The 14,208-nt window shown below is 45.4% G+C and overlaps 1 protein-coding gene across 1 annotated transcript; it reads left to right on the forward strand.

The window, feature by feature from the left end:
• Positions 1-1,558: 1,558 nt before the first annotated feature.
• rdh10a (retinol dehydrogenase 10a) lies at positions 1,559-12,982 on the forward strand. Its single transcript, XM_080514922.1, has 6 exons — positions 1,559-2,039; positions 2,315-2,550; positions 9,078-9,176; positions 10,162-10,307; positions 11,294-11,425; positions 11,512-12,982. The coding sequence occupies exons 1-6, from the start codon at positions 1,754-1,756 to the stop codon at positions 11,633-11,635; spliced, it is 1,023 nt and encodes a 340-aa protein (XP_080371048.1). The 5' UTR covers positions 1,559-1,753; the 3' UTR covers positions 11,636-12,982.
• Positions 12,983-14,208: the final 1,226 nt, after the last annotated feature.

Here is a 14,208-nt window from a genome sequence, read left to right on the forward strand (position 1 = left end):
TTGATCCTGGTCTGCAAGCTGCTCAGCTGGAGGAAAAGTTCCCGCAGGATCCCGCATCTCATCAGAGGGAAGACACCCAGTCCAGGAAGAAATACTCACATTTTGGGATCACTTTCACTTTGTTGATTAAAGAAATCTAATAAATATGACACCTTTTAGTACTTCCATTACATAACTCAAAAATTGCTACTCCTCTGTTTGCATAATATTTTATACTTATTTAAAACTCTTTCAGCCTTGAGCTTTGTCCAGCATGAGGCTATTTCGCGATACAAACCATTGATTCATTGCTTTTTAAAAGACTTTACTTTAAAATATATTTTTCATTACAATCCTACACGTTGCTTTCAGTGGTGTTACCTATTTGAATGGAACGAACTTATATTTGGTAGTTGATAAATGCAATCTTTATTCTCACTTTGCATATATAAGGATTCCTGAATCACCCCCCCCCCCCCCCCCCCCCCACACACACACACACACACCACACCACCAAGACACGCCCAGTTACACGTCTGAAAGGTATCCAGCTGAGGTTACACAACTTGAAGAAAATGCGACAACTGGCAAAAAGGATTTCTTGTGGATTGAACTTACCTTTGGTGTATAAAATGTTTCTTTGTTGGTGTCTGTGTGGCTTTAAAACATACATCACTGATTACCTTAATAGGGTGTGTGTGTGTGTGTGTGGGTTTCTACAAAGTGCCACTTCTGCAGTGCACTTTGTCTGTTTGCCTGCAGAAGTGTATGGATTACTAATTACCCAGGATGTGCATAACTTTGCTTATCTCTGCTTTCACTCTCAACCATGAGCTGGATTGCAGTGGGTCACCGGTAAAGAATCTGATCCTAAATTTGTTTTAATCCGTTGATTCAAGTTTCTGTTGTGTTTAAATCCAAATTGGTACAGCAGATTAATAGTCAGGGTTATTCTTTAAAGGATTACCGGCTGCTCTGTGTGCATCTTTGGTGGACGGACATTGACCTGAACTGTGGCTGATTCAAATCTGCATTTCGTGTTGCAAAGTGTGAACAGTATCCCTTAAATCATTCATATTCCTTTAATCAGAGGAATGAAACAATGCGGTATTAGTCAGTGGGCTTTTATTTTAAATATTACAAAATGTTGAATAAAAATAATTAAATCAATCAGAGGCACGGACAGAAAGAAGTGTCTTATTATCAGTGATAGGGAGGTTTAATCTGCAGACCCTATTTTTGAATATTGCATTAAGGAGGGGGGAAATGCAACAGATTAGTGTTATAATCTTTTAGGTTACATCACCTCAGAGTGTAGTGTATGGACCTGGCACTTCATCCTGACAGGCGCTCAAGTCTCACTCCGATTGGGTCCAGCTCTGATGGGTGGACTAAATAAATAGCGCGTGAGATGCGCTCCGGCAGCATGAGATGAGTGGAGGAGCAGCGGAGGAAGTAGGAGGCTCAGTTCATAGTAGCTGATCAGAACTCACCGCAACTGTGCGTTATTGGAGCAACTGGACTCTGACTGAGCAGCTCAGCCCTCTCTCCACTCACACGTTTTGAGTGCAGTCCCTATTGCACCACTTCTCTCCCCCCACCTCCCCAGTGTTTCTGCCGCACTCAAGTTTAGTCGGCTTCTACCTGATCCCCGCTGCAAACAGGTTGCTGTAGAGAGGAAGCGCGTCTGGTTTTTGTTTTTTATTATTTATTTATTATTATTTTTTTGAATTTTCTTTCTACAGCATTTGATTAGAAAAGCTTCTGTGCCAAGATGATGATAATTATTGCGGAGTTCTTCGTGGTCATTTTGAAGGTGCTCTGGGCTTTTTTAACGGCCGGAGCGAAGTGGGTGGTGCGACCCAAGGAGAAGAGCGTGGCGGGACAGGTGTGCGTGATCACCGGCGCTGGAAGCGGCCTCGGCCGCCTGTTCGCCAAGGAGTTCGCCCGGAGACGAGCGATACTGGTGTTATGGGACATAAACAGCCAAAGCAACGAGGAGACCGCGGAGATGGTGCGGCAGATATACCATGAACTGGACACTCCCATCACCAAAGACGGTGAGTCTTCGCTCTCAGTGAGGATGCGCTCAGGTTTTACGCACGACGAGCGAGAACGCAAAGCGCTTAGTTTCCGGATTAAATCGCTTCAGACTTGTTGAACCAAATACTAATTGTGTCATTTCCAAAGTTGTCTCAAAGTGTACAGCTGCAATAAATATTCAAACCAAATAATTATCCATAAATCCGTTTAAGTAATTACCATGAGCATCGTCTGAATACGCCACTTTGACAAACTTTCATTCATCACTTGTCACCTGTTTCTCCCCCTGCAGGACCTGTTGGAGGTGTAGAGGAAGTCCCTCCTTTCCAGCCACAGGTCTACACGTATGTGTGTGATGTGGGGAAGCGTGAGAGTGTGTATTCGACAGCCGAGAAGGTGCGCCGGGAGGTGGGAGAGGTGGACATACTCATCAATAACGCCGGCGTCGTCTCTGGTCATCACCTCCTGGAGTGCCCTGATGAGCTGATCGAGCGCACCATGGTGGTCAACTGTCACGCGCACTTCTGGGTGAGCTGATGCACAAACTATTATTGGGCTGTCACCCAGCTTCTGAGTAATCTGGAGTTGTGTGTGTGTATTGTATATTAGGACTTGCACATTATGGTGCTTTGATATGTCAGCCACAGTTTCCATGAGCACAGAGTTATCAGATGTGTTTACTGTGATGCCAGCTTCACAGGAATGTTTCCACTCTGACTCGCATGCCTATTCATAATCTTATCCTTCTGTGTGCCGAATTCACGAATCAAAGGAGTGTGTGTGTGTAATTGTCCCTCCAGGATTGAGAAAGTATGACCATAAATAGTTGCCTTGCATGTTCAGATTTCAGCTTGACTTGGTTTTCGGAGGAAAGTCACGAGTTTAGCTTTTTTTGAGTCTGTCTTTGCTCCGGTCAGCCCGCCCCAGTCAGCGATGATCCTTGAGGTATGTCAACCCTTCCCTTTTCATCTGATTTGTTGTACAGGTCTGCACAAACCTGAAGTATGTGATGTAAGGGGGGTGGGGGTGGGGGGGGGGGGTTCTCTGGATCTGCCTTGGATCAGCTCACCACATTACTTTGGCAGCTTGTGATTTGTTGTGTATCAGATTTTACTCTGGCTCGGTTCCTCTGGCCTTTCAGTGGGACTACTTTATCTGAAAGGCTACATAGTCAAAATGGAGAGAATATGTTGCACTTAAGATAAGCATGAACTGCGATGTTGAACCAAGATGCTCCCACATCTGTTTTTTTGTTTCTGTGTGTGTGTGTGTTTGTTTCTGGGATGTGGTTACATCTTGCCACAAGAATTATGGCTTCATTCAAGCGCCGGGATGATTTAAAGATGGATGTGCAACATTTGGTGCTTTCTCCCTCGGCCCCAAATACAGCTGTAGTGAAAATTGATTGTGCTGCTTAGCTGCAGCCATCTCTGAGGGACTATTGATTGTGTCTAAATTGGTTTAGATTCCCACATGGATGGAAATTACACCAGTTGCGTTGTGGTTTTTACCTCGTGGCCTGACTCTGAATTGACCACTTCATCCTCGATTGTATTTGTCACGTTATATTAAGCAATATGTCAAGTGGGGCAGATAAAATTCTTTTGACCGTGGGCTTTTTATAAACACGCATTCTCACAGATGCCATGAAACCACCATGATTTGAAGCTCCTTAATTGAGCATGAAAACCTCTTGTTTTGTCAGTCACACAGGTTGTGTATTTCCTCCTTAATGGATGCTCCATTCAGCCATTCATGCGTCTCCCTGCTGGCTATCTCCATGTTCTTTTACATCCAGGATTTGGAGTCAGGATGCAGTGGTTGGGTGGTAGATTTGGGATTCTTAATGGAGGTCTGTGTTTGTGTCCTCCCATATTCTATGGAGAGCGTGGTTTCTTTAGGGGTGTGGGGGGCAGATGAAAGAAGGACTTAATGAATGGCGACAGCCATAGTGGAGGATGTGGTTCATTAACGACACAAGCTCAATGAATAGAGCTTAGACTAACAGGGACCTGTCCACTTTCTGCCGTACAAACATAGTCTGGTTACTCATTGCATGCAGGTGGTATCTTTTGATTTTGGTATTTTCCTTTTTGAACAGTTTTTTTTTTTTTTACATGACTTGCTTTGGGTTTGTGATTCAACAAATACCTTCAGCGTAGAGCTGATTCATGAAGTGTTCGGCAGGTTTTAAATCCTGTTTATAGAAGCGCATGCTTTCAATTTTTTCTTCTTCATAGAACACTAATTCAAAGGGGATGTGATAATAGGGAGGATTTGTGTTTGAGAGCTGAAAAAAAGACCCATTCACATGTTGTCATTGCAATTTTACAGAAGCAGTTTTGCAAAGATGGAGCCCATTTTTCATGCTTTTCTTAAATTTTCATTATGTTTTGAGGCTTTAGCAGTGGGCCCAAATGGCCTGTGGTGCATTTTCACGAGTTGTGTGATTTCACACAAGCTCACTCAGTTCCATTATTTAGCATAAAAACTGGCAGTAATTGTGGTCCTTCAGATGGAATCAATGTGTATATAATGTTACCTCCTCCTCGCTTTAATGAAAAATCTCAGTTTTTCAACTATAGCGACTCCTGGATTAAAGTTTTCCTTGCATCTAAATATCACAGCTGGGTGTAAAATAAGCAAAAGGAAGGCCAGAGCCCAGATGGAATAAGATTTGTATTTTGTGTAAGATTTTGTGTTTTTTGTGGGGGGGGGGGGGGGTGTTGGGAATAAGGCAGGGAAGGAGACACGAGCAGGAAACGGATGGTAATCGTAGTCTGTGTGTGTGGGTGTCTGCCAGACCGACCCAGCTCGGACCCCACAACCCCCCCCCCCCCCCCCCTCCACAGGCCCCTCTGACTCCTCCCATCCTGATTTGGAGGCAGTGCATGGGAGTCATGGAGGCCAGCTCTGTTCATCCGGCTCTGCCCCACACACACACACACACACACACACACACAGAGCTATGACTCAGTTGCTTGCCCCTTTCAGGTTTTTATGAGACGGGGGGTCATCACATTGAATTTATCCGATGATGCTTTGATTAGTCCAGCTGGCAGTTTGGGATGTTTTGTGGCTCAGGTTTTGGTCATGGAGCAGCAGCAGTGGGAATGTGGAGTCATTACACTCGTGTCACAAGGGTTTGTGTTTTGAGGATTAGTGCAAGTGTCTAGTGGACTGACACAAAAGGAAACCGTCCTCAGCATCTTGAGCTGGTCATCCACTGCGTGGCTTCGTGGCGCATAAGCGGTTCTTTCCTCGCCGTCCTGGAAATCCTACCTTTTCATGTGCGATGACACGGACGTGCAGGGCGCTCCGGAGTGACATGGCGGGAAAAGAGCAGAGGAAAAGGGGGAAAAAGAGGAAGGAAGGCAGTGCCGTCCCATCCACAGGCGAGGCGAGAGGGTAATGGTAAGCTGCTGCTGACCCACTTTATCTGACAATTGGTTTCTTGTCTGTGGATCAGCTTGACAAGATGCCAGGCGACAGGAGCCAAGTTCCGCAGGCCGCATTCCTGCTGTAGCCAGAGAAAGGGGGCAGCCAGGCAGAAGGGTCCTACTTGACTGGTTTTATATGGGCCCCTCCTCAGGCCTGGTGCACCTGTACCCCTCAGTGAAGCCCACCCCGGCCACTCCCGTGTCGTCTGCAGGTACCTGTTCCTTTCTCTCGGAGTGCCATCAGGACGCCCTGCCATCCCGAAATGTAAAACAAATTTATTGGAAGAAGGCCTGTAAGCATCCAGATGACTGGTTCTGTCTGAGCCCCCCCCCCAAAAAAATGTGTTAAGCGTTTTTTTTTTTTTTTTTAACTACTCAATTTACTATTGCATTAATCACCCGATGGTCTAAATTCAGTTTATATATCCGGTTAATGGCCGAACAATTCTTCACAAATTCAGTTTGAAGAACAAGTTTTAAATTGATAATCCAATTTGGAGTCGATAACAATTGGTTAAGTTTATTCTAAGAAAAGGCTAAGAACCATGAAAATGCTCATTTTATGGGCTTTTGACGCTTCGTGGCATGTGGGACCAGTGTGTTCTTCCTACATTAAATACCGTTTATACAGCTGCTTAATTGTTTGTCGAACATTCTGAGTGAGATGCAGGTTAACACTCTCCTGAGATATAAGATTTAGGAGAAAATGCTGCTCGGCACCTATTAGCAGCATGAAGAGCTCTTCAGGTTGAAGAGGTGCTGGTCTGACGGCTCGAGCACCGAAACGAGCGCAGGCAGACTCAAGTAAAGTTTGGTTAGCGTATCTGTGGTACTAATGCAGGTGGATTTGATCAGGCATTGGACTCACTATATTGAGCGCCGGGCTTCTGCGTTTGTTCCCTATTGATGACACTTTCTTTCAGGGACATCAATATGTTTTGTTTTGGGTTTTTTTCTTTTTCTTTTTCAGAGTAAATTACTTTGTAGCTGTAATGGGGGGGCAGTAGAGCTTTGGTCAATCCAAGCAGCGGCTTACTCATTAGCATGGTCACCACAACATGAACAATGCGTATCAATCATCCTCCCCGATGGCCATTAAAATCAACCCGGCCCACTCAAATTCCACGATCTGCTGTCGGATCGCACAAGCTCCCGAGCCCGGGCCTGCGTCTCCCTCTCTCGCTCTCTTTCCTTCTCATCCAGGGGGAAGTCAGTCCAATTAAATGGCCATCTGGTCCGACGCAAAGGCCAATATTTTGTTCATATTCCTGTTGGTCAGGCGTTAGCACTAATGCAGCCTGACACCCCAGCTGCAAGAAGCTTTGTGTGGCTTAAATGCTCCTGGGGGCACACACCAATTAGGGGGTGCAAGCGGGCAGGGCACCCCCACATAGGCCAAGGAGGCCCGGCTGTGTCAGCGGGTAATTTAGCGGAACAAGGGAGCGTTGAGACCCAATTACGGCCGCTCTGATGTAAGACACGAGCCCCTGGTTGCCTTCACACATTTTGTGTCTGAGAGGTCAGCGGGGGTCATACCCACATGCCAGAGTTGCCATGAGAAGCAGGACATCACGGGAGGGTGGGAGAGCGACGGGACGGTCGGTCCCGGGCAAAGGGCCGTCTTCGACGTGAGAGGGAATCAGCTTTTCCTCCATCGGCTCCAGTTATTTTCAGTCCACTCAGCAAAAAAAAAAAAAAAAAAAGGTCCAGTTGAATCCGAGTGTTTGAGAAGCACGGTGCCAGATCCAGTCATTCCCCTCTTTCTGAAAGTTGCTGTGGGAGTGGAAAACTTTGGCTCGGGCCCGGTAAGGGCATATCTTAAAGTGAATGCTTCATTTGCACGCAAACTCCCTCCCTCCCTCATCCACTGCCATTCTGGCTCGCAGAGGCCTTTATCAGCTCCTGCCCAGGCCTCGTGCGCTCCCCCTCATCGGGCCCCATCGTTCAATGACTCTAATATTGCTGCAAACGGATAATTTATGTCCGACAAAAATGCAGTTGTTTGGAGCCGGGCCAGTTGTACCTGGCTGGAGGAGAAACTCCAAAAGGGTGAAATCATGTTCTCTCCATCAGCCCCGCTGGGTGTGGATTTGACTTATTGCTTCCAGTTTTATTTACCTCGCTGAAACCGGGAGAGGGTCCTTGAAAATACAGATGTTGAGCATAACCGAGATCAAGTCTGACGCAGTTAATCACCGAATGCAGTTTTAATGAGGCTTTTCCTCCCCTTCCATTGCGTTTTTGTGGCTGTACTACCTGGTACCATGCTCCCGCTGGCTGCGTGCTCCTCTCCAACAAATGTTTACAGAAGAGACCGAATCCCTTCTCGGGCCAGACTCTCATACTGCGCCGACCAATGAAACTGCTGCCTCTCATTTACACAACCACAGAATTTTTGGAAACTGGGATTTGAGCTGTCAAAACTAATAACACATGCTCACGCGATTTTTCCAGAACTCTGGGAATTTTGAACAACGGAAAGAAAGAATCAAATTCCGTATTTCACGGGATGTTTGTTCAATTACTGTGATTCAAAGAGCGGGACGGTTCTAACCTGTGTGGCCTGGTGGGAGAGCTTCAGTTCTGAGCTTCTTTTTACTTTGAGAATAAATTCTGATCAATATTTTGCTCAAAATTAGTTTGGCTCTTTTCAAAAATGTGCGTTTTAGAGCGTAAACTTGTAGTGTAAAAGCACTATTTAAGGCGGTAGTGTGCGTCCTCTCTTCTCCTAATCTGTTTGGAGACCGTTTCTAAACTTAAAGGTGCCCTCTGTGTTTTGTCAGTGAACCCAAGAACATTTGCGGTCCGCGTCTCGCCCCTTCTCTTGAGGTTTAACCCGACAAAAGGCCTGCTGGTTGTTTGCAGACCTCCCAGTGAGAGAATGATTGGTCAGTTCCTATCATCGCTGTCACATGTCACACCTGCTGATTGGCTCCTGCTGAGCCCGGGGAAGCCTCGAAGCCAGCAGACGGGGCCGGATGAGGAATGGATCCGTCGGTTAATCAACTGTAAACCGCTAAATCTTCTCGCCGCCTCACTGACCGTGGCGGTAACACTCGGCCTCTCACGTGTCGTCCGGCTCCAGGCCTTTCATCTCCGAGCTCGTCTGGCTCGTCTGCTCCGCCGAGTGCCGCCCGGGCCGGCCGCGAGGCTTGTGTAGGTAGATGAGAGGCCGAATTGTATTGTTGGACGTGATGAGTGAACGGAGGCCTGTGATTTGGTGTTGTCACCAACTCTTTAGTGCCCGGCACTAGATCTGTGTGGGAAAAGGACGGATTGTACAGCGACACACACACACACACACACTTCTCTCTCTCCTCCTCCTCAACATGCAACTCGCCAAACACTAAACTTATGTTTATATTTTGAAACTTCCAGTGTTGAGTCTTTTTTTTTTTTTTTTTTCTTTTTCCTTTTTTTTTTTTTTTCTTCTTGTTATGAATTCTCATTCAGACGTGTCTCTCTGCATCACCATGGAGAGGAGAGGGACACGGAGAGAGGGGACGAGAGGGAAGGCAGAGAGGATCAAAGGCCTTTGGCACAGACAAACGGCACAAGTGAACTAACCTTCCTCTCTTCTTTTTTTTTCCCTTTGCCCTTCTGTCCGTCCCCCAGACCACCAAGGCGTTTCTCCCCAAGATGCTGGAGCTGAATCATGGTCACATTGTGACGGTTGCCAGCTCCCTGGGTTTATTCAGCACAGCTGGAGTGGAGGTTAGTATCATACACAACAACACATGCACATCCCATCGTTCCCACCATCCAGAACCAGTGCTTTTCTCTGGAGCCGCCAGTGTGCCAGCTAGCACACTGAGACGGGAGAGGTTCGCCCCCACCCCTCTCTCTGGTTGCGCCTCCACCCGTTAAATTAAGGAACACAGATGAGCATTGGGAGCCTGGTATAGATTTCTCTATCTGCAGCAGTGGGGGTGTGGGGCCCCTATTGGGCGCCGGCCCCGGGGCCAGAATGAGCTGACAGCTCCCCGAGGGATGGAGACATCTTCATCACTGCTTTGTGAAGAGCCCGGAGCTCACTCAGTATGCAGCTCATAGCTGCTTTCACTGGATATGGTTTTTAGTTTTCCTCCCTATACTTTTGTTTATTAATGCAGAAATATATTTTATTAGGGGGGGGGGGTTATTTGTCTCAGTTTGCCCCTCCCCGACACGGTTTTACTTTAATATGTTGGGTTCCGTTTTCCCTTCAGCTTGATGATCAATTTCTGACCATGTGTAGTGCCAGATACTCCGTCTGCCTTTGTGTTTAAAGCTGTTGTCAATTTTCTTTAAGCCATTATGGTTCCTGGAAGAGGCTTTGAATGTGATTTCAGAGGTGTGTGTCAGTTTGAGCGAAGCAAAGCCCTCTCCCATCATGTGGGCACAATCAAATCCCTTTATTCTCCCCGTGTTTATCGACATGCATCTGTGTTTGCACAAGCTTTTTTTTTTTTTTAAAGATCATTTCCACAATGAACCACATCAAAACCTTCCCGCCAAGCGCGGCAGTCTCCTGATGCACGGGAGAAGAATGCTAATGAAACCGTAAAAACGGCAGACGGACCTGCTCTAGTTTTTTTTCTGTGGCCGTGCCATTAATGCACGAGGAGGGATCTCCGTGCCTTGCAATGAATTCTCCCCCCCCCCCACCCCCCCCCAGGCAGAGGAGAGGGTTTTTCATGTTCTCTCCGTACTCTCTCAGGACTACTGCGCCAGTAAGTTCGGTGCCATCGGGTTCCACGAGTCACTGAGCCATGAGCTGAAGGCCTCGGAGAAGGACGGCATCAACATGACTCTGGTGTGCCCTTACCTGGTCGACACGGGAATGTTCAAAGGCTGCAGGATAAGGTGAGAGCCCCAGTTGTTTGTGCGTGCAGTGCTTTAAAACAAAAACAAACCCCCCCCCCCCCATAATTTTCACTTTATAAAATTCCTCGCAAACATTATCTGGAGTTCAAAGCGTGTGTTGTTTTACAGTCCCTATAAAGCGTGGAGCAACATTCACTGCTTAAACAAAGAGGGCTACTTTTCTTTCCTCCTCCAACAGGTGCACCTGGTCCCCCCCCACCCCGAGCCGCTCTAATAGTCCTCACTTTGTCTGGTGGTTACAGTCGGCAGGTGGTGGGTCCTGTCCCACCGTTTTGGAGCAATCAACCACACCGATTACGGCGCGCACCGACTTTTTTTCTACCCGTTTCTTCATTCTTCTACTGAAGCCTGTGAACGGCTGAAATGATTCCGCTTCAAACTCGCCATGTGCAAATAATTATACCACAGTAGACTGAGGGAAAAATATTTTGTCCAGTTAATTTGAACTCTGCTTAATTTCTTTTTAAAGTGTATAAATACACAAACGATAAAAGTCTCGATAACAAACAAACAAGTCTCGATAATTATACATTAACTGTTGAGGTTATTAAACCTCGCTAATGGCTCGTGTATCATTATTATACTTAATAATTCATATTTGCTTATGATCATCAACAAAACATTATTTTGTAAATTGTTTCTAAAGCGAGGAAAAAAACCCTTTAGCAAACTTTTTAAAAATGGAAATATGAGCTAACGGCTATTGGATAATGGCAATTCTATAAGGACTTTTTAAAAAACCCATCCTCTACTCTATCTTTAGTCAAATCAGGATTACAGGCTTCTGTATTTTGACTTGACAACCCAGAGTCCACGCTCACGACAAAGCGAGAGTTCTCAACGCGAATCCATCGTGTATATTTCTACCGTCGGTAAACTAAAACTGACCCGTGAAGTTGCGTCTTCTTTCTGCGTCCATGCTGCCACTAGCTCTCGTCAACCACGGCATTACTTTTGTGATTCAGGAAGGAGATCGAGCCGTTCCTGCCGCCTCTGAAGCCGGAGTTCTGTGTGAAACAAGCCATGAGGGCCATCCTCACCGACCAGCCCATGATCTGCACGCCTCGCATCGTCTACATGGTGAACTTCATGAAAAGGTGAGCTCCTGCATGTTTTTTGTTTTCTCGGCCCGCTGGAGTATCTCGCATCACTAACCTTTCCCTCTTGTCCCCCGTCTCTGCAGCATTCTGCCCTTCGAGGCCATCGTGTGCATGTACCGGTTCCTGGGCGCCGACAAGTGCATGTACCCTTTTCTAGCTCAGAGGAAGGAGGCCATGAACAACAACGAGGCCAAGAACGGGATCTAGTGGGGGCGGAGGGGGCGGCGCTGTTTGCAACTGAACAGAGGCATATAAACCTTGTGAGCATGAGGAAACAACCACTGCGGCTGAAGATGGGGAGGAGGGACGGACGGGGAGAAAAGACTAAATCTAGACTGGTGCACTTGCATTGAGCAAATGCAAAGGTTTACCATATTGTTCCTCTGGAACAAAGAAAGCTGTGTACTACACAAAGGATTTATTTGACTTGTTTTGTCTATTTTTTTTTTTTTTTTTTTCCAGTTTGTTTGAAGAAACCAACATCTATATACTGTGTCACTAGTTTTTGAAATCATACAGAAAAGCTATCCAGTAATTAACTATTTACGTAATGTAGTCACCAGCCTTATCTAGTGTCATTGTGGAAATATACAGTATGTTACTGTACAAACAGTAATCTTTTTTTTTCACCTTCTATTTTATTTTTGTAGACATGCACTGTAATTTCTGATTTATTTTTTGTTTTCTTTGATGTAAAGTCAGATTTTTCTACACTGCCAGCATTTCTTTGTGTAGGAAGGTTTAATCCAGCATTTCAAGCGGCCCCACGTCGCCCCAGCAGAGGCTTCCCCCCCCCCCCCCACAGTCGGGGCAATTTATTTGCCACCAACACAGCTCGGGTCCCAGCCACCGGCATTTAAAATAAAGCAAAGGGGAGAAGATTCTACATTTTTAAGTTTGACTTACTGCTTTTTTTGTTGTTGTTTTTTTTTTTTTTCCCCTTTTGAGTTAGAGACATGTAGCATATTCCTTCATGGGACATTTCCTGGCCAGATTGTGGCTGGTTTAACCCTCCCAGGCGTCTCCAGAGCGATGGGGACTCGGCAGCATCCCTCAGTGGTCCCGTCCTTTTCCACACGTGTCCCTTTTGAGATGAAACATGTGCGAGGGGAGTCCGTGTGACGCATCCAGAGAATGTACTGTTTCGGGAAGAAATCGAGAGGAAACGCTTTAAAAAAAATTTTGTTTAGCTTTCACCTCCCAATGAGATCTGTGGTATTCATGTTGTAAATTGTATCCATTGGCACTATTGGTAAAAAGAAAAAAAGTAACCCAGCATAGTTTGTAACTTCAGGCAAAAGTGTGTGTGAGATGTATTAAAGACACTAGCTTTGCATTATAGATTTTTTATTTTTTTTTTTTTTGTTTTCTCCCCCCCCCCCCCAAAGGTAATACTTTATCTCATACGTTCTCTTGTCCGGTGTCCACCTTGTCCAATTAAAGTGAAATGTATATGTTTAAATTGTTTAAATGTTGTAAATGTCCCCAGTTACCCTCCACTCACATGTCCACCACATTTGATGTATAAATATTTTGTATACTTTTTTTCTGGGATGACGAGAGTTATTTTTTTGAATTTCAACTACATTCCAATAGGCCTCATTCCTCCGGTCACAGTGATGAGCCTAAAGTCTCTACCTCTTAATTTTTGCCTTTTTATTTTTTGGTTTTTGTTTTGGACAGTATGACATACGCCTCTTTTTGTAATATTCTGAAGACTGCTCCATAGCAGAGCAAATGTGGTTCCAATGTTTAGTGTCTCTACCTAACTTAAATTAATAAAGTGATTTAGATTATTACAAGGTGTGTTGTGATGTGCTTGTTGGCGTGTCGGTTCATCACAGGCTGGTTGGGACGACTGAAGAGTGCAGTCAATGAGGGAATGAATAATGTGCATATGGCCTCCAGTTCACCAGTGTTTATATTAAAGTTTAGGCTTGTATGCCAACAATCATACTGTGGACTTTCAGATATAAAAAAAAAAAAAAAAAAAAGGCAGATTTAATGCAGAAGGTGGAGTTTTTAGACAAAGTGTACTTTCTGTGGAGAGCAGATCAAATTGTGTTCACGGATTACGATTTGGACCGGAACCAGGCATAACAAGACCAATACAGAGCAGAAGTAGCTTATCGAGTCCATCTAACAAAGTGGTTTATATTATTAAGTTGTTATTCATATCAACCAGGACTGAATTAATTTAATAACTTTTTTTTTCCATGCAGACTCTGATCTACCTCGTCTTTATTTGAACGGTCACGAGGGACATGAGTGAAGCTTAAGGACGACTGCTTGGCTCAAGTCAGAGCAGATTGTCCTCTGATCAGAGGTTCGATGCCCACATGGCAGCTTCAGTTGCAGTTGAATTTGCCTCCATGATCTTACAGCCTTGTTATGTAATTATTGCAATAAGAAATATTTGATTTTCCGATTTGAAGACTGATTCTCCCCGCTGTGCTCGAGGTTCTACAAAGTGTCCGATTGTGCTTTTCTTCGCTTCATTTTGCCGACCGAGCCGGCAAAATCCCTGCACTCCTCCTGGTGTGAGTCCCAGTTTCAGGAGCGCTCCACCAGAGTCGGGATTAAAAGCAGGAAAAAAGGTTTAAGAGTCAACAAATGAAAGCATCCCGATGTTCAATTTGAATGTTTTTCAGCTTTGATTGTCACCTTTAAAGCTCAAGCCACGATGACATTCTAGCCGAAACATTTACTCAGTAAAAAAAAAAAGAAACTGCGTCGGACTGCAACGATGATGAGTTTGTTATTCTGTGAATCAGCACAGT

Source organism: Blennius ocellaris (assembly GCF_963422515.1).
Source record: "Blennius ocellaris genome assembly, chromosome: 19".
In the NCBI taxonomy this organism is placed as follows: domain Eukaryota; kingdom Metazoa; phylum Chordata; class Actinopteri; order Blenniiformes; family Blenniidae; genus Blennius; species Blennius ocellaris.

Coding starts and splice junctions, on each gene's coding strand:
- rdh10a (XM_080514922.1), top strand. CDS start 1,754: ATGATGATAATTATTGCGGAGTTCTTCGTGGTCATTTTGAAGGTGCTC. Junction 2,040..2,314: donor CACTCCCATCACCAAAGACG/GTGAGTCTTCGC, acceptor CTCCCCCTGCAG/GACCTGTTGGAGGTGTAGAG. Junction 2,551..9,077: donor ACTGTCACGCGCACTTCTGG/GTGAGCTGATGC, acceptor TCCGTCCCCCAG/ACCACCAAGGCGTTTCTCCC.